Source organism: Somniosus microcephalus, chromosome 6 (assembly GCF_052327205.1).
Source record: "Somniosus microcephalus isolate GS21.2 chromosome 6, FLI_Smic_1.0, whole genome shotgun sequence".
NCBI classification, from domain to species: Eukaryota; Metazoa; Chordata; class Chondrichthyes; order Squaliformes; family Somniosidae; genus Somniosus; species Somniosus microcephalus.
This window is the reverse complement of record NC_140992.1, coordinates 192,814,477-192,834,554: the sequence shown is the minus strand read 5'-3', so window position 1 is coordinate 192,834,554 and position 20,078 is coordinate 192,814,477. Positions and strand designations below refer to the sequence as shown.

General features: G+C 45.4%; 1 protein-coding gene across 3 annotated transcripts in view; it reads right to left on the bottom strand.

The window, feature by feature from the left end:
• pdpr (pyruvate dehydrogenase phosphatase regulatory subunit) overlaps positions 1-3,776 on the bottom strand; it is a 67,019-nt gene extending 63,243 nt beyond the window's left edge. For 2 of the 3 annotated variants that reach the window (XR_015078775.1, XM_085991136.1), the window contains exons 1-2: positions 3,575-3,740; positions 2,101-2,398 (exon numbers count right to left, since the gene is read on the bottom strand). Coding sequence is in view for 2 of the 3 variants with exons in the window: in XM_085991136.1 (XP_085847262.1) it covers positions 2,101-2,363 (263 nt within the window). In the remaining variant the exon portion in view is untranslated. Of the gene's footprint in view, positions 1-2,100; positions 2,399-3,574 lie in introns of all 3 variants that reach the window. The other variant, XM_085991137.1, reaches the window with a different exon arrangement.
• Positions 3,777-20,078: the final 16,302 nt, after the last annotated feature.

The window sequence follows — 20,078 nt, the reverse complement described above, 5'->3', positions numbered from 1 at the left end:
TGCCTCTACCACCCTTTCAGGCAGTGAGTTCCAGATTCCAACCACCCTCTGGGTGAAAAAGTTTTTCCTCAAATCCCCTCTAAACCTCCTGCCCCTTACCTTGAAACTATGCCCCCTGGTTATTGACCCCTTTACTAAGAGGAAAAGTTCCTTTCTATCTACCCTATCTATGCCCCTCATAATTTTGTACACCTCAAATCAGGTCCCCCCTCAGCCTTCTCTGCTCTAAGGAAACCAACCCCAGCCTGTCCAGTCTCTCTTCATAGCTGAAGCGCTCCAGCCCAGGTAACATCTTGGTGAATCTCCTCTGCACCCTCTCCAATGCAATCACATCCTTCCTATAGTGTGGTGACCAGAACTGCACACAGTATTCCAGCTGTGGCCTAACTAGCGTTTTGTACTGCTCCATCATAACCTCCCTGCTCTTATATTCTATACCTCGGCTAATAAAGGCAAGTATCCCATATGCCTTTTTAACCACCTTATCTACCTGTCCTGCTGCCTTCAGGGATCTATGTACATGCACACCAAGGTCCCTCTGATCCTCTGTCCTTCCTAGGGTCCTACCATTCATTGTATATTCCCTTGCCTTGTTAGTCCTCCCAAAATGCATCACCTCACACTTTTCAGGGTTAAATTCCATTTGCCACTGTTCTGCCCATCTAACCAACCCATCTACATCGTCCTATAGCCTGAGGCTTCCCTCCTCGCTATTTACCACTCCACCAATTTTCGTGTCATCTGCGAACTTACTGATCATACCTCCTACATTCATATCTAAATCATTAATGTACACTACAAACAGCAAAGGACCCAGCACCAACCCCTGCGGTACACCTCTGGACACAGGCTTCCAGTCACAAAAACAACCTTCGACCATCACCCGATTTGTGCTCAGCTCGATAATCTCAGACAGGACAGTGCTGCAAGCAATAGAAATGGCCTCAGTACCACTGGACTAAGGGAAGACAGTGAAAAAGCTGGAGGGCGGGGAGTTAGCCAGTGCTCCCAATCCTCACTGTGATGCAACAGCACCTGTTGGATAAGAACAGGGTGAGGCTCTGCTGTGATGAACTTCAAAACCTATCCTTGCACATAGAAGAACCGTCACTGAGGCAAAGTGTTAGCAGCTGTGGAACCAGACTACAACATAAAATCAGGGAGGAGATTAGAAATAAAAATCCACTTAGAAAGGAGCAGTGAGAACTTCCCCAGGCTGCGGTTCCAGAGACAGAAAGGATCCCAAGCTTTCATTTGCAATCACACCCTCATTTTTATTCCATTCGCACTGTGGCAATTGAATTGGAACCACTACAAAAGGATATAAAATTCTACCACTATTAATTGAGTGTATTACAGGGCTTCCTTTTCATGTCGGCTTTACTTCCAGTTTTGTTCCCTGCTCTCTGAGACATTTCCCACAAGCACTGATAAGACTGCTTGCTCATCATACCAGCAGTTATTGCTCGTGCACGAGTCTAGACAGGGAGTAAATGGGTCATTTGACCACAGGAGGCATCACAGCCCAGCCTCATCCAGAACTCACCTAATGTTCACACACACACTTTCTACTGAGGGTCACTGGATATTAGGAGTGCGTAACCATGCTAATATTTCCCCTCCCTGGCAGAGGTGTGCTGAGTCTGATTGTAGAGTCCCCACAACACCTCCCCAGCTAAGAGTAGCTACCCCAGTCCAAATCAGGGATCGCATATGAAATCTTCCTGGTCAGCACTCCTCAATAGGCAGTTTATTTATATATACTAGTGAGGCAAGTTTTGACTAAGGTCCATTGTGCTGTGCTGGGTGTGCTTTAAGCATAAAGGACTCATTTTCCTTCTACGTAACATGGCATAACTACTGGGAGCAGCCTGAGGTGATGACAAAACTGACCCTGCTCATTATAGAAAGTGGTGCAATTACACTGAAATATCAGTCACGTAGCCTTATTTACCCTTTTCCACCCTTTAAATGTGTCAGAATTTAGCACAGTGGTATGCTTCATCTGGTATGAAGTATCAATGGCTGTGCAGGATCTGCGTTTGACTAGACAACAAAATTATCTCCGAACACTTAGCCGCACTCTCTCTTATTGCTTACCGTCCTTGTTCCAGTAACACAACATCATTCCAACCCAGTTTGGAGAGGTGATACGCCACAGACGACCCTATAATCCCTCCTCCACAGATCACAACTTGGGCCTGACTAGGCAGCGGCCTCACGTTTGACTCGGGTACTGTCGAGCTTCCCCTCTGACAGCTGCTGGACAAATGGCGCTGCAAGGGGCGGACAACATCAGACAGCAGCCAGGAAAACATCTCAGCCCGAAGACAGCTCCGCCCAGACGCAGAACAGCTCCTCATTGTTCACCGAGAGATAGTCAGCTGGACAATACCACCTGAAACAGAAAAAGACAAAGTCCACATATGGAAATCAAAAACAACTTGCATTTCTATAATGCCTTTAACGTAATAAAATGTCCCAAGGCGCTTCACAGGAGCATTATCAGACAATAATTGACACCAAGCCAAAGAAGGAGATATTATGACAGGGCATTAAAAGCTTGATCAAAGAGGTAGGTTTTAAGGAGAGTCTTAAAAGGAGGAGAGGCGCAGAGAGGTTAAAGGAGGGAATTCCAAAGCTTAGGGCCTAGACAGCTGAGGCACAGCTGCCAATGGTGTGGCAGAGGAAGTGAGGGATGCACAAGAGGCCAGAATTGGAGGAGCACAGATAGCTCCTTTCCAAACTGGGTTGGAATGATGTTGTGTCACTGGAACAAGGACGGTAAGCAATAAGAGAGAGTGCGGCTAAGTGTTCGGAGATAATATTTTTGTTGTCTAGTCAAACGCTGATCCTGTACAGATCGGAGGCTGTAGAGTTGGAGAGATAGAGAGGGCTGATCACGTAGAGTTTGGACAACTAAGCCAAGTCTGCACAGTGCTCCATATGGGGCTATTCATCTAAAGAAACTCTCTGTGCCTTTCAATATACTGTAAATTCAGGCCTATTCCACTTCCGTAAAAACCTTGTAAAGTGATACATGTGTCAGCAACAAATGTTTATTTTACTCAGTATTAAGAATACACAAACTTGCAATTTATACATCAGAGTTTACAGCTATACAACTTCACAGCTACTTAAATCCATTTCTCCCAGCTCATCAATCCACAAACCCCTGTCTGAACTCCCAGACCCTGCACACAGTAAACTGGTCTCCCTGGCACCAGGGCCCGAAACCTCAGGGATCCCATGGTGACCTAGGGCAATGACCCCGGTCTGGTGACCCCCCCCCCCCCAACCACGGGGCAATGACCCCAGTCTGGTAACCCCCCCAGGGCAATGACCCCAGTCTGGTGACTTCCCCCCCCCCAAACACGGGGCAATGACCCCGGTCTGGTGACCCCCCCGGGGCAATGACCCCGGTCTGGTGACCCCCCCCAAGGCAATGACCCCGGTCTGGCCCTCCCAGCCCCTACCCTTCACAGTGACCGTTCTCTTCCTCTCCGGGGCCCCCCTGACCCCTCGCAGTCCCTACTCCCTTGGACAGGCTGCTCCTGCCCGATCCCTCACTCACCTGCGGGCGGGCGGGCCCGCGCTCGGTCCCCCTCCTGCTCCGTGTGTGCCTGGCGCCCCGACTATTGCTGGGAAATGTAGGCCAGAGCCTGCAGCAGGCCGCAACTCAACCCCCGGCCTCGGCAGTGCCGCCTTACCCACTCCACACCGCCCTCGACCCCAGCACCTTCCGCCAGCCGCTCCCCTCATCACGCACAAACGTCATCACGCAGCCTCCCAGGTACCTCCACCGCCCCGCGGTGTCCAATGAGAGCGGAGGGGCGGGGACAGAGACTCCGCCTCTTTCCGGCAGACCCCGGATGAGGGTGATTGACAGGCTGAGCACGTGGAGGGATTGTTTGTTGTGAAGGGCAAATGGGAGGTGACAGGGGCGAGCTGGGGCCTGTGGTCTGGCTTCTTCACCAACCACCACAACCTGCATTTATACAGCTCCCTTAACGTAGTAAACCGGCCCGAGGCGCGTCATCAGACAAAATTTGACAGCAACCCATATTATAAAACGGATATAGAGGCACTGGAGATGGTGCAGAGATTTACTAAGATGATACCAGAACTGCGAGGTTGTACCTATCAGGAAAGGATGAACAGGCTGGGTCTCTTTTCTCTTGAAGAGAGACCTTAATAGAGGTCTTTAAAATTATGAAAGGTTTTGATAGAGTAGATACAGGGAGAATGTTTCCACTTGTGGGGAAGAGCATAACTAGAGGCCATCAATATAAGATTGTCACCAAGAAATCAAATAGGGAATTCAGAAGAAACCTCTTTACCCATAGAGTGGTCAGAATGTGGAACTCACTACCACAGGGAGTGGTTGAAGTGAATAGTATGGATGCATTTAAGGGGAAGCTAGATAAACATTTTGAGGGAGAAGGGAATAGAGGGTTATGCTGATAGTTACATGAGGAAAGATGGGAGGAGGCTTGAGTGAAGCATAAACGTCAACATAGACTGGCTGCGGCGAATGGCCTGTTTCTGTGGCTGAAGGCACAACCGCCAATGGTGGAACAATGAAAATCAGGGATGCACAAGAGGCCAGAATTGGAGGACCACAGAGATCTCGGAGGGTTATGGGGCTGAAGGTGATTAAAGAGAGAAGGAGGGGTGAGGCCATAGAGGGATTTGAAAACAAGAATGATCATTTTAAAAGTGAGGCGTTGCCGGACTGGGAACCAATGTAAGTCAGCAAGCTCAGGGGTGATGGGTGAACGGGACTTGGTGCGAGTTAGGACACAGGCAGCAGAGTTTTAGATGAGCTCAAGTTTATGAAGGGTGGAAGACGGGAGGCCGGCCAAGAGAGCATTGGAATAGTCAAGTCTAGAAGTAAAAAAGGCATGGATGAGATTTTCAGACTGGAGGGAAGTGTGCAGTGGTGTTCCCCAGGGGTCGGTGTTGGGACCACTGCTCTTTTTGATATATATTAATGACCTGGACATGGGTATACAGGGCATATTTTCTAAGTTTGCAGATGACATGAAACTGTTAACAATGAGGAGGACATAGACAGACTGGTGAAATAGGCAGACACATGCCAGATTAAATTTAACGCAGAGAAATCTGAAGTGATACATTTTGGTAGGAAGAATGAAGAGAGTCAATCTAAACTAAATGATACAATTTTAAAGAGGGTGCAGGAACATAGGTGTTTGTACACAAATCTTTGAAGGTGACAAGACAAGTTGAGAAGGCTGTTAAAAAAGCATATGGGATCCTTGGCTTTATTAATATAGAGGAATAGAGTACAAAAGCAAGGAAGTTATGCTAAACCTTTATAAAACATTGGTAAGGCCCCAGCTAGTGTATTGTGACCAATTCTGGAGACCACACTTTAGAAAGAATGTCAAGGCCTTAGAGAGAGGTGCAGAAGAGATTTACTAGAATGGTACCAGGGATGAAAGATTTCAGTTATGTGGAGACTAGAGAAACTGGGGTTGTTCTCCTTACAGTGGTCATGGTTAAGGGAAGACTTAATAGAAGTGTTCAAAATCATGAAGGGTTTTGATAGAGTAAATGAAGAGGAACTGTTTCCAGTGCCAGAAGGGTCGGTAACCAGAGGACACAGATTGAAGATAATTGGCAAAAGAACCAGAGACGACATAAGGAAATTATGCTTTTATGCATTGAGTTATGATAATCTGGAATGCACTGCCTGAAAAGTTGGTGGAAGCAGATTCAATAGTAACTTTCAAAAGGGAATTGGATGAATACTTGAAGGGGAAATTTGCAGGGCTACATGGAAAGAGCAGAGGAACAGGACTAATTGGATAGCTCTTTCAAGGACCGACACAGGCACAATGGGTCAAATGACCTCCTTCTGTGCTGTATCATTCTATGTGGCATTGCACAGATAGCCAAGACCAATTTGAATTTTTCAGGTCAAGTAAGGATAGAGGGTTGGTATAATGAAACCAATGTGGGGTGAGGGAAAGGATTGGGGAGAGGATGGAAACAGTGAGGTGAGGGAGCAGACAATGGGAGAGGAGGATGAGGGGAAGGGGAAGGGTAGAGAAAGGAAGTGCTAAAGATCAGTGAAGGTAGTGCATCTGAAGCATGGAACAGCTAGCCATCGGGGGAGGAGAAGTACTGCGAGTGGTGGTAGGGGCTGCTGTGAATGGGAAATGTCATCAGAGGGGTTACTGTAAAAGGGGAAGTGAATTGGGTGAAGGGATTGGTAGCTGGTCAATGGAGGGGGGGGATCCACGATTCCTGGTCGTCAGGGGGTGGGAAGCTTTTGGTTTTGTTTTCCATTTTACTTTGTCAATCGTTTCACTGAGATGCTGGGACAGCCGCCGCCAATTCAGGAGTTCTTGATACTTGCCACCAGCGTCCTCCAAGGATTTTTAAAGATGCACTATTTCTATTCATTATTTCATGGGGAGGAAGGCTTTCCATTATATTCTCAACTGGACATGGAAGAGAAAGGAGCCATAAATCTGATCTGGTGGGGAAATTGTGTCAAAATCTTGTTCAGGGTGAGGAGGGAGTGGTAAAATCATGATTGGAGGGGAAGGGCCGAATTCTTGCTCTTTAGAGGTGGGGAAGAGGGAAGTGGCAGTACTGCTCTGTAAGCGCATACTTGTTGGCCTGAGCGCCTTTGAAGAATGTTGTCGGCTTTTTTCAAAACCTCTCTTCCTCTTCTGGCCTCTCAGCCATTTTCAGCCCACTGATATTTGGTATTTATTTTCTTTCCTCAGTCTGTGTTTTTGGGTTTTCCCTTTGGGTAAACTTTTCCATTTTGTCTTCACTTGTCTACCTCACCTTTGGGCATTACTTTACATTCCTTACTTTTTTCTCAAACAACAAGTATGAGTGAATAGAGATCGCGGCAGCTTACTTATAGCAGCACCAACCTTTACAGAATTTTTGCTGTGCTGGCGATATCGCTGTTTACTTTGAGGCACGAATAGCTGGGCTTTAATCAGGGTACCATTTGAGCTGTCACATGGTGGTACCCCACTGTTTTCAATCTGTCTCATAACGTTACATTGACAGTGCCACCTACTGGTACAGTGCCTTTGGAATCCTGAGATCACCATTTTAAATATACAATAGGTACAAACTTTGATTTAATGTTACAATTCCTTGTTAAATAACAAAATGTATAACAATTTGGTAAGCAGAATTGTTTGACCATAAGAGTTTTTATGCAGTACAGGCCAAGGATGCAAAACTGAGGCACGACAGCACCATCACTGGCAAGAAGATATGATTCTTATGAATAGTTTACAAAAGTCAATTCCATTATGTGAACACAGAAAGAAAGTACACTTATATAGCACCTTTCACAACCTCAGGATGTCACACAGCATTTTACAGCCAATCACTCTTGTAATCTCTCTTGTAATGTAGGGAAATGCAGCAGCTAATTTGCGCAAAGCAAGGTTCGGAACATAGGAACAGGAGGCCATTCAGCCCCTCGAGCCTGTTCCGCCATTTAATGAGATCATGGCTGATCTGTGACCTAACTCCATATACCTGCCTTTGCCCCATAACAAAAATCTATCAATCTCCGATTTAAAATTAACAATTGATCTAGCAACAATTGCCGTTTGCAGAAGAGAGTTCCAAACTTCTACCACCCTTTGCGTGTAGAAGTGTTTCCTAAATTAACTCCTGAAAGGCTGGCTCCAATTTTTAGACTATGCCCCCTGGTCCTAGAATCCCCAACCAGCGGAAATTATTTCTCTCCATCTACCCTATCTGTTCCCCTTAGTATCTTTGAACAAATCTCTCCTTAACCTTCTAAATTCCAGAGAATAAAACCCTAGTTTGTGTAATCTCTCCTTGTAATTTCACCCTTGGACTCCAGGTACCTGGACCCCCAAGTCTCTTTGGACCTCCACTGTTTTTAGCTTTTCACCATTTAGAAAGTACCCTGTTCTATCCTTTTTAGGTCCAAAGTGGATGACCTCACATTTGCCTACTTTGAAATCCATTTGCCACAGTTTTGCCCATTCACTTAATCTATTAATATCTTTGTAATTTTATGCTTCCAGCTACACTGCTTACAATGCCGCCTATCTTTGCGTCATCGGCAAACCTGGATATGTGGCTTTCTATCCCATCATCTAAATTGTTAATAATACGGTGAATAATTAGGGCCAGATCCTTGTGGGACACCACTAGTCACATCCTAACAAGTAGGGTACCTGCCCATGATCCCTATTCTGTCTCCTGCTGCTCAGCCAATTTCCAAACCAGAGAAAAGGGATAGCAACTGTGTAACCTTAACCAATCAGCGTGAAGAATCGCTAATGAGCAACAGAGTCTGAACCAGGAAGTGACAGAATAGTGAATTCAATGTCAAATCAGGTGTGGAAAGTGAAATAAAGAGGGAAAGAATTGGATTAAGAGAGACAAAGTGAAAAGTACAAAAAAAACATTTTTATTTTAATTTAAAAAAAATCTCCAACAATAATTAATATCTGAAAAAGAGACTCCACACTTGTTATTTCAGTGCCAGAGCAGCTATTTGGCAGTAATTAAATCTCACCACACCGTTAAAAGGGTAAACAGGAATGACTTGACTTAACTCTTTGTGGCGAGTTTAGTCCTTATCGACACCAGTACAGGAACTTCGCACCATTCAATACATTTGAATGGAGAATCAGACGGAGGAGTGACACATCTTGGACAACAACTTACGGATTTTTGCATTTAACTGCACACGATCGCAGTTGCTGTCCGATTTGCGCACTGTTAGCCTCACCACAGTTTTCACAGCAAAATCTGTCCCAATTTATAAATTGTACTTCAGGGAATCATATGCCTATAGATAATTTACCAAATATCCAATCAGGATAGTTTAATAGAAAATTAGTGCGGTCGATTAATCCCAGTTAACTTCTGCAATTAACATGTTAATTTTGAGAGATTATTTTAACAGATTATTTTAACAACAACTTGTGTTTATATAGCACCTTTAACGTAGTAAAATATCCCAAGGCGCTTCACAGGAGTATTATAAGACAAAAAATTTGACACCGAGCCACATAAGGAGAAATTAGGGCAAATGACCAAAAGCTTGGTCAAAGAGGTAGGTTTTAAGGAGTGTCTTAAAGGAGGAAAGAGAGGCAGGGAAGCGGAGAGGTTTAGGCAGGGAATTCCAGAGCTTAGGGCCTAGGCAACAGAAGGCACAGCCACCAATGGTTGAACGATTATAATCAGGGATGCTCAAGAAGGCAGAATTAGAGGAGCGCAGATATCTCAGGGGGTTGTGGGGCTGGAGATTACACAGATAGGGAGGAACGAGGCCATGGAGGGATTTGAAAACAAGGATGTGAATTTTGAGATCGAGGCGTTGCTTAACCGGGAGCCAGTGTAGGTCAACGAGCACAGGGGTGATGGGTGAACGGGACTTGGCGCGAGTTAGGACACGGGCAGCCGAGTTTTGGATGACCTCAAGTTTACGTAAGCCAGACAGGAATGCGTTGGAATAGTCAAGTCTAGAGGTAACAAGTGCATGGATGAGGGTTTCAGCAGCGTATGCGCTGAAGCAGGGGCAGAGACGGGCGATGTTACAGAGGTGGAAATAGGCGGTCTTAGTTATGCCACGGATATATGGTTGGAAGCTTATTTCAGGGTCAAATATGACACCAAGATTGCCAACAGTGTGGTTCAGCCTCAGACAGATGTTAGGGAGAGGGATGGAGTCAGTGGCTAGGAAACAAAGTTTGTGGTGGGGACCGAAAACAATGGCTTCGGTCTTCCCAATATTTAATTGGTGAAAATTTTCTGTTCATCCAGTACTGGATGTCGGACAAGCAGTCTGACAATTTAGAGACCATGGAGGGGTCGAGAGAAATGGTGGATGAGGTAGAGCTGGGTGTCATCAGCGTACATGTACAAACTGACACTGTTTTCAGATAATGTTGCCAAGGGGCAGCATGTAGATGAGAAATAGTAGGGGGCCAAGGATAGATGCTTGGGGGACACCAGAGGTAACGATGCAGGAGCGGGAAGAGAAGCCATTGCAGGTGATTCTCTGGTTACGATTAGATAGATAAGAATGGAACCAGGCGAGTGCAGTCCCACTCAACTGAACAATGGTGGCGAGGTGTTGGAGGAGGATGAAGTGGCCAACTGTGTCAAAGGCTGCAGACAAGTTGAGAAGAACGAGAAGGGATAGTTTACCTTTGTCACAGTCACAAAGGATGCCATTTGTGACTTTAATGAGAGCCATTTCGGTACTGTGGGTGGGGCGGAAACCTGATTGGAGGGATTCAAACATGGCGTTCCGGGAAAGATGGGCACAGATTTGAGGTGACTACACGTTCAAGGACTTTGGACAGGAAAGGAAGGTTGGAGATGGGGTGATAATTTGCAAGGACGGATGGGTTAAGGGTTGTTTTTTGGAGGAGAGGGGTGATGATGGCAGATTTGAGGGACAGGGGGACAGTACCCGAGGAGAGAGAACCGTTAACAATGGCAGCTAACATGGGAGCCAGAAAAGGAAGCTGGGCGATCAGCGGTTTGGTGGGAATAGGGTCGAGGAAGCAGGTCTCAGGGACAAGATGAACGCAGAGAGGCCACGAGGGGAAATCGGAGAGAAACTGGAGAAAGATGCGAGTTCAGGGCTAGGGTAGGGGGGAACCTTAGAGGAAGTTTGGCCCAGTGGGCTAGGGGAAGGGAAGTGGCAGAGGCAGCTGAATGGATGGTCTCAATCTTAGAGACAAAGAAGTCCATGAGCTCCTCACACTTGTCGGGAGGGGAGGGCAGAGGAGACAGATGAGAGGGGTTTAAGAAGTTGGCTAGCAGTAGGGAATAGAAGCCGAGGTTTACCTTTGCATTCCAGAATGATTCTGGAATAGTAAGCAATTTTGGCAGATGAGAGCAAGACCTGATAGTGCTTTATGTGGTCCAGCCAGATCTGGCGGTGAATGGCTAAAACAGTTGTCCGCCATATTCGTTCAAGTCTGCGTCCCTTGGACTTAAGGGAGCGAAGATGAGGGCCGTACCAGGGGGGAACAGCCAGGGTGAGAGAGAGTAATTGTTTTAATGGGGACTAGGGCATCAACGGTGGTGGTGGTGGTGAAGGTATGGTTGAGCAAATCGGTAGCTGTAGAAATGTTGTGGTGAATGGAGGGCCAAAGGTTGGACAGTTGGAATTTCGCAAGTGCAGTTGTAAGAGTTGGGAAGAGTGTTTTTTCCAGGGCCGGACACAGAAGGAAGTTGGGTGGGGGGGGGCGGAAAGGGGGAAGTCAGTGAAGAGCGATACAAGGAAATGGTCGGAAAGGGGGATGTCAGTGGAGGTGGATACAAGGAAATGGTCGGAAATGGCCTTATCTGCAATTGGCATGATGGGAGTAGCGAGGCCACAGTCAAGGGGGTGGCTGTGAATATGGGAGCTTACATGGAGGGAGCGATTAAGAGAGGATAGGAGGGTAGTGTACTCAGAGGAGAGAGAGCATGATGAATTGAGATGGAGGTTGAAATCACCAACGATGAGAAGTCACTAGGTGCAGCGGCTGAGGGAGGAACGATATCTCAGTAATAAAAATTTTATGGTGGGCGGTAGAGAACGAGAATTTTAAATGAGAGCTGAGAGCGATGGAATAAGGCGAGATGCTCAAAGGACGAGAAAGTGCCGGAGGAGTAGGGGAACAGACCACGGTGTGAGTTGGTGATGAGAGCCACACTGCAACCACGGCGGACTGGACGGGGCAAGTAGTGGAAGGTATAGCCAGGCGGGGAGGCTTCATAAGAGTAAAGTGTCATCACCCCTCAGCCAAGTTTCCGTCAGGGCCATGATGTTGATGCAATTATTTACGATAAGCTCATGGATGACAAGGGCCTTATTAGCAAGTGAATGGACATTCTGGAGGGAGATGCGGGAAGGTCGGTGATGGCTGACCTATTGTCAGCGTCCACAGAGTCAGCGCTGGGGCGGGGGGAGGGCAGGTGAACAGGGAGGAGATGGGCAAGATTAGGGCCCAACGGGCATGTTGGGCTGGAAGGTCGGCAAGAGAGCAGGATGGGACAGTTGGGGTTGCTACTCATGAGGAAGCAGCGATGAGTGCCACGGTGAGCCCTTCGGAGGATGCCAAGAGAGGGAAGCTGTAGGCTTATCCAAGAGGGAGTCCAGTCTGGAATGGTGGCAGGAGAGTAGGAAGGTCAAAGAGTAATGAAGGATTGGGGTAGGGATTTGGGAGGGCAGAGTATCCGAGAGAGGAGAGACGAAAGGAGGCATGACGACAGGAGAGAGGGATAGAGAGAAAGGGAAAGAAAAAAAGTAGAAATAGAAGGGAACGGCTCGGTTCCGGAGCGGCAGCCAAAGTGTGCACGCGAATGGACAATGGGAAAAACTCAAGTTACATAGGCCTGGTTATGTAGCAATTAATGGGATACATATTTCTGGAAGTAGTGAGGAATAGGTTGGATACAATAGTAAGGAGACCAGAATTAAAGTCAGAGGTCCCATGGAGAGATAAAGTTGACGTAGGTAGGATGGAGTCTGCCTGGAGCATCGACAAACTATTGTCCAAGTTTGGAGACAAGTGTAGCAGGCAAGTGAAATCCAGAAGCTATTTGAAGGGTATAGAATTGGAGGATGGAGGTTATTGCTGTAGGAATGAGAATCGGCTGCAGTGCAGAAAGATGGTGGTGAAATTGACTCAAGTTGGAGGTGATCGTAGGTCAAAAGCGGCAGAGAAAATGTAAAACCACAAGCCAGTGACCAGCAAAACTGAAAAAACCAGTACGAGTGACCGGACAGCAGTGAAACAGCAGCTGCTAGTCAGAAGTCAACAGAGCTGAAAAACCAGTAGAATCAGCTCATCAGACAGACACAGTTTAATATTAATTTTAAAAATCTTTTAGCAGAATCAGAGACACAAGATAATTACAGATGTTGTGTGGAGTGTACCTATGTAGGAGTTTTAAGTTTATTACAATTTATCTTTGCCTTGACCGTCAGTTGTTGACCTCCTGGACCCATCACACCTGCAGTACACCTCGCAATTCTTCACCATAAGCTTCTGCGCACATGTGCAATTTAGCATCTTTAGCACATATGCGGCCATTATGGCCTTCTGCGCATATGTGTTGTTGTCAGGGTGACAAAGAATGAGAGTGCAGCAGTATCCGTCAGTGATGCTCATCACAGAAAAAGCAAAAAATAGTGCAGATGTTGGAATTCGGAAATAAAAACAAATGCTAGAAGCACTCGGGTCAGGCAAAATCTATGTTAACAGAGAAACAGAGTTAACCTTTCAGGTCAATGAGCTTTTATCAGAACTCTGATGGATGAAAATCAAGAGACTTTATTTAAGCCATTAAACTAAAACTGAACTAAAAGGTTTGGAATGTTTGTTTTATGTCACTGAGGTGGATTTTAAAAAAATGTTCAAGATGCATGTTAAGAAATTCGACTCTTCCACTGGAGTGCAGAGCACTCCCAGATTAGGTATGGCACAACCAGATGCTCTCCTGTACCCCAGTCTCAACTGCAGAATAGCACCGCCAATTACATCCTATTTCCTGCACTTGCCATACTGTTGCCCGTGTCAGTTTGCCAATTAGTGTCAAATTAGGGACAGATCTGTGCTGTGTGCCCACGTCCACTTGGAACAGCATCGAGACTGTCCAAAGGACATGACTTCACAACCAGCAGTCAATCTGAACCAGATTTAAACCCACTATGGCACCCAGTTCCTCCAAGAGACCTATTTAAAAGCCAGGCCCAGACCAGAGAATGACCACCAATTCAATGCTGGTCATTGCAGACTCAATAGTGGCAGAAAAACAACCTCTTTTCTCTCATTGATGGCTTCTGAAATAACTGCAGATCTACCATAGGAAGTAGGCAATAGAAAAATAAATCTGCTATAATCATGTAAATCAGGGGTTCCCAAACTGTGGTACGCATATCCCTGGGAGCAGAGCAGAGCGCGCTGAGGGGTATGCGGGATAAATTGTCTAATGGTGGATTTTATTTATTAATTGTTATATAAAGTATTTAATTTACTTCAAGATGTACCAATGAGAACACAGATACGATGACATACAGAGCCCTCATCTCCAATCACTATACGCTACAGCGTGGTTTCAGTTGCCCACCAACTGTCCAGTCTAACTGAGCTCAGAACAATGTTGTGCTTTTTTTCAGTTGTATACATCGCACTGTAACTGTATCTGCTGGGTCGCAAGTGAAAAATGGACAGATGACTAAAGACGAGTAGTGTTAAGAACACACAAAGTATCAGTAATGAGAGGCGAAGTAAGTAAATTTGTCTTGCCAGTACCAGTACACTTGCTGAAACCACGAGACAATGGCTACTGACTCAACATGAGAATCTCGGCCTGTGAAGCAAAACGTTGACACTAGGCACAAAACAGTGTCTGTATCAAAGTATATAAAGAAAAGTACAGCAAAATGGGATATTAGTTGGACTGGAGCTAGTGAATATCCTCAGCCTCAGTGTGTGTTAATGTGAAGTCCTGTCGAATAACAGCCTAAAACCATCTCTCCTACGCAGGCACTCGGAAACAAAACATGAATACAAGGACAAACTGCCAAAATGTTTCAAGCGGATGCGAGCAAGATAGCTTTGTGCTCTGCTGCTAACAATATTAAGGCCCTTGAAGCCTCATACTTAGTAAGTTAGAGTTGCGGAGTCAGGAAAACCTCACCATAGCAGAAGAACTAATACTGCCTGCGGCTGCAGATATGGTAAGCACTGTGCTTGGAGAGAAGGTCCAAAAATTAATTCAGTTAGTGCTATTATCAAACAAGTGTCATGTCGAATTAATGACATGGCCAATGATGTCCTAACTCAATTAGTCAACTGTGTCATTAGCAGCCAGTACTTTGCTCTGCAGCTGAATGAATCTAGCGCCATGGCAGCCTTAGCTTACCTTCTGGTCTACGTGCGGTACATTTACGAAGGTGCAAAACAGGACATTTTGTTTTGCCAGTCGCTGCCTACCAGAACAACAGCAGTGTAGATTTTCTGGTTGCTTGACAGCTTCATAAAATCAACATATCATCTGGTCACAACGTATTGGCATCTGCACCGATGGAGCAAAGTCAATGACTGGCAGGCACAGTGGAGTAGTGACGCACATTAGAGCAGACGTTCCCAATATGATGTGGGTGCATTGCCAGCAGTATACATAGGGAAGCACCTGCTGCCAAAAGCATGCCTACCAACTTGGAGGTGGTGCTGGACAATGCTGTAAAGATGGCAAACTTTATAAAAGCTCGACCCTTAAATTCCAGAATATTTTCCGCTCTATGTAATGAAATGGGAGGCGAGCACATCAATCTGTTGCTCCACACGGAGGTTCGATGGGTGTCATGTGGCAAGGTCTTGGCACATCTCTTTGAACTTCACTCCAACGTCATTATTTGTTACAGGCCACCCATACCCATCCCACTCTCTGCATGACACAGCCTGGCTCTCACAGCTGGGCTACTTGTCAGATATATTCTCGCCTGAATGAGCTTCAGGGGCCAAGTGCAACCATCTTCAATGTCCAGGACAAAATTGAGTCAATGATAAAAAAGCTGAAATTCTGGGCTCGCTTGGAGGAGGAAAACAACATTGGCATTTGGCAACAAATAAACTATAGTTGCAGGAGTGTTAAAGGGGACGTCAAGCAACGTCCCACTGAACTGGCAAGGCAATCACAGGAGTGCTTTCCCTCACTGGGAAACGCAAACAGCTGGGTTCAATACCCTTTCACAAATTTTTCTGCACTACCCATGCCACAGGATTCATCGATAAAGAACAAGAGAACCTCCTGGACATATCAACTGACGGTGGACTCAGGATTGAGTTGCAACAAAAGCATTTGGCTGAGTTTTGGGTCCAAATGCGAGCAGAGTTCCCCGAACTGTCAGACAGGGCCATCAAGGTTTTGATCCCGTTTACTACAACTTACCTCATAGAATCACAGAAATTTACAGCACGGAAGGAGGCCATTCGACCCATCATCATGTCCACACCGGTCAACAAAGAATTATCCAGCCTAATCTCACTTAGAAAACAGAAAAATAAGAGTAGGCCATTCGAGCCTGCTCCACCATTCAATATGATCATGGCTGATCCTCCATCTCAATACCATATCCCCGCTCTCTCCCCATATCCCTTGATGCCTTTTGTGTCTAGAAATCGATCGATCTCCTTCTTAAATATATTCAGTGACTTGGCCTCCACAGCCTTCTGTGGTAGAGAATTCCACAGGTTCACCACCCTGAGTGAAGAAATTTATCCTCATCTCAGTCTGAAATGTCCTACCCTGTATCCAGAGACTGTGACCCCCTCGTTCTGGACCCCCAGCCAGGGGAAACATTCTCCCTGCATCCAGTCTGGGTAGCCCTGTCAGAATTTTACACATTTCAATGAGATCCCCTCTCATTCTTTTAAACTCTAGTGAATACAGGCCTAGTCGACCCAATCTCTCCTCGTACAAGTCCCGCCATCCCAGGAATCAATCTGGTAAACTTTTGCTGCACTCCCTCTATGGCAAGTATATCCTCTTAGGTAAGGAGACCAAAACTGCACAGTACTCCAGATGTGGTCTCACCAAGGCCCTGTATAACTGTAGTAAGACATCCTTGCTCCTGTACTCAAATCCTCTTGCAATGAAGGCCAACATACCATTTGCCTTCCTAACTGCTTGCTGCAGCTGCATGTTTGCTTTCAGTGACTGGTGTACAAGGAGACCCAGGTCCCTTTGTACATCAACATTGCCCAATCTATCACCATTTAAATAATACTCTGCCTTTGTTTTTCCTACCGAAGTGGATAACTTCACATTTATCCACATTACACTGCATCTGCCATGTATTTGCCCACTCACTCAACTTGTCTAATTCGCCTTGAAGCCTCTTTGCATCCTCCTCACAACCCCACCTAGTTTCATGTCGTCTGCAAACTTGGAAATATTACATATGGTTCCCTCATCCAAATCATTGATATATATTGTGAATAGCTGGGGCCAAAGCACTGATCCCTGCAGTACCCCACTAGTCACCACCTGCCACCCCAAAAAAGACCTATTTATACCTACTCTGTTGCCTGTCTGTTAACCAATTTTCAATCCATGCCAGTATATTACCCCCAATCCCATGTGCTTTCATTTTGCACACCAACCTCTTGTGGGACTTTATTAAAAGCCTGCTGAAAATCCAAATACACCACATCCACTGGTTCTCCCTTATCTAGTCTACCAATTACATCCTCAAAACTCAGGTTTGTCGAACACGATTTCCCTTTCATAAATCCACGTTGACTTTGTCTAATCCCGTTGATATTTTCTAAGTGTCCTGATATCACATCCTTTATAATACTCTAGCATTTTCCCTACTACTGATGTTAGGCTAACCGGTCAGTAGTTCTCGGTTTTCTCTCCCTCTTTAAAAATAAAATTTAAAAAAAGTGAGGTTACATTTGCCACCCTCCAATCCACAGGAACTGTTCCATAATCTATAGAATTTTGGAAGGCAACAACCAATGCATCCACTATTTCTATGGCTACCTCTTTGTACTCTGGGCTGCAGATTATCCTGGGGATTTATCGGCTTTCCGTCCTGTTAATTTCTCCAGCACTATTTTTTTTTTTTTTTTTAAACAATAATTTCCTTTCGTTCCGCCTTCTCACTAGACCCTTGGTTCCCTAGCATTTCTGGGAAGTTATTTGTGTCCTCTTCCGTGAAGACAGAACCAAAGTATTTGTTTAATTGTTCTGCCATTTCCTTGTTCCCCATTATAAATTCTCCCGTTTGACTGTAAGGGATCTACATTTGCCAGCTCTTGGTCCGTAGCCATGTGGGTAACTGCACTTCCCTTGGTTGTTGACCCCTCTGCCAAGGGAAATAGGTCCTTCCTATCCACTCTATCTAGGCACTTCAATTTTATACACCTCAATGTGTCTCCCCTCAGCCTCCTCTGTTCTGAATAAAACAACCCCAGCCTATCCACTCTTTCCTCATAGCTAAAATTCTCAGGTCCAGGCAACATCCTTGTAAATTTCCTCTGTACTCGCTCTAGCGCAATCACATCTTTCCTGTAATGTGGTGACCAGAACTGCACGCAGTACTCTAGCTGAGGCCTAACTAGTGTTTTATACAATTCAAGCATAATCCCCCTGCTCTTATATTCCATGCCTCAGCTAATAAAGGCCAGAATCACGTATGCCTTCTTAACCACCTTATCTACCCGTCCTGCTATCTTTAGGGATGTGGACATGCACGCCAAGGTCCCTCTGCACTTATCAGTGTCCTACCATTTAATGTGTATTCCCTTGTCTTGTTAGCTCTCCCCAAATGCATTACCTCGTACTTGTCCGGATTAAATTCCATTTGCCACTGTTCTGCCCACCTGACCAGTCCATTGATATCTTCCTGCAGTCTGCAGCTTTCTTCATTATCCACTGCATGGCAATTTTTGTATCATCTGCAAACTTCTTAATCATACCTTCTACATTAAAGTCTAAATCATTGATATATCACAAAGCAAGTGACCTAGTACCAAGCCCTGCAGAACCCCACTGGAAACAGCCTTCCAGTCACAAAGACACCCATTGACCATAACCCTTTGCTTCCTACTTCTGAGTCAATTTTGGATCCAACTTGCCACTTTGCCGTGGATCCCATGGGCTTTTACTTTCGTGACCAGTCTGCCATGTGGGACTTTATCAAAAGCCTTGCTAAAATCCACATACACCATCAAATGCACTACCATCATCGACCCTCCTTGTTACCTCCTCAAAAAATTCAATCACGTTTGTCAGACACAACCTCCCCTTAACAAATCCATGCTGATTGTCCCTGATTAATCCCGTGTCTTTCTAAATGAAGATTTATCCTGTCCCTCAGAATTTTTTCCCAATAATTTTCCCACCACCGAGGTTAGGCTGACTGGCCTGTAATTACACAGTCTATCCCTTTCTCCCTTTTTAAAGGGTGATACGACATTAGCAGTCCTCCAGCACCACACCTGTAGCCAGAGGAATGGAAAATGATAGTCAGAGCCTCTGCTATTTCCTCTCTTGCTTCTCTTAACAGTCTGGGATACATTTCATCCGGGCTTGTATGAACGTGGATTTGCATCACTCACTGGAATGAAATCAAAGTATTGTCAGCACCTTTGTGTAGGAAACAACTTGCAACTCTCCAAACATTATGCACCTATACTCAAACAACCTCATCAGTCACATTAATGGTGAGCAGTACTATTAAGTCATAGTTTAAGTTATATGTGTATTATAATTTGTACAATGCTTGGGCATTAAAGGGGTTAAAATATTAAACTTGTGTGCTGGTAGGGGTACATGGGCAGCTGGTAGATCTGGAAGTGGGTACGCAATAAGTAGTTTGGGAACCTCTGATGTAAATAACTTAGAAAAAGGAGGAAAGGTCTGGAGGGAGAAGGAAAGAACAAAGTACTTGAATCTTAAGCAAGTAACAATTGGGAATTGGGTTTTGGGGAGGGAAGAACAGTTATTTTGTCTTGAGAGTTTTGTAAAGTGACAGGCAAGTAGTATCTATGTTTCAGCATCAGTGGGGTGTGTATATTTTAACTTAGCGTGATGTATTGCTTCAATAAATTTGCTGTTTAGAGCGACAGAGGAACTGCTGTCGCATCAAGGCTGCAGCGGGACCTCAGTAAACATTGGTCGCTCCAGGTCCTCAATTGCTATTTAAGGAGACATCGTAGCCTCAAACCGGTTTTTAAAAATTATTTTCAGGTGCAAGTTGGTTTCAAAGACTATTTTGTATTTATCCTCTCATCTCTATGTAATATCCAGTACACAGGAAATCCAGGAGTGACTGTCAAAAGCATGAACAGATGAAGTTACTGGAGAGAACCACCATGAACTAGAAGCACTCCTCATGCTTTCCTGTGGTCCTAAAACCCCGCTATAGCAAGACATCACACTGCTGTACCCTTAATACCCTGCCCCTCGTGATGGAGCACAATTACTGTACTCCTATAACTCCCTTATTTTAAGGTATCACACTGCTATAACCCCTAGGCACCACCTTACTTATTTATTTGTTA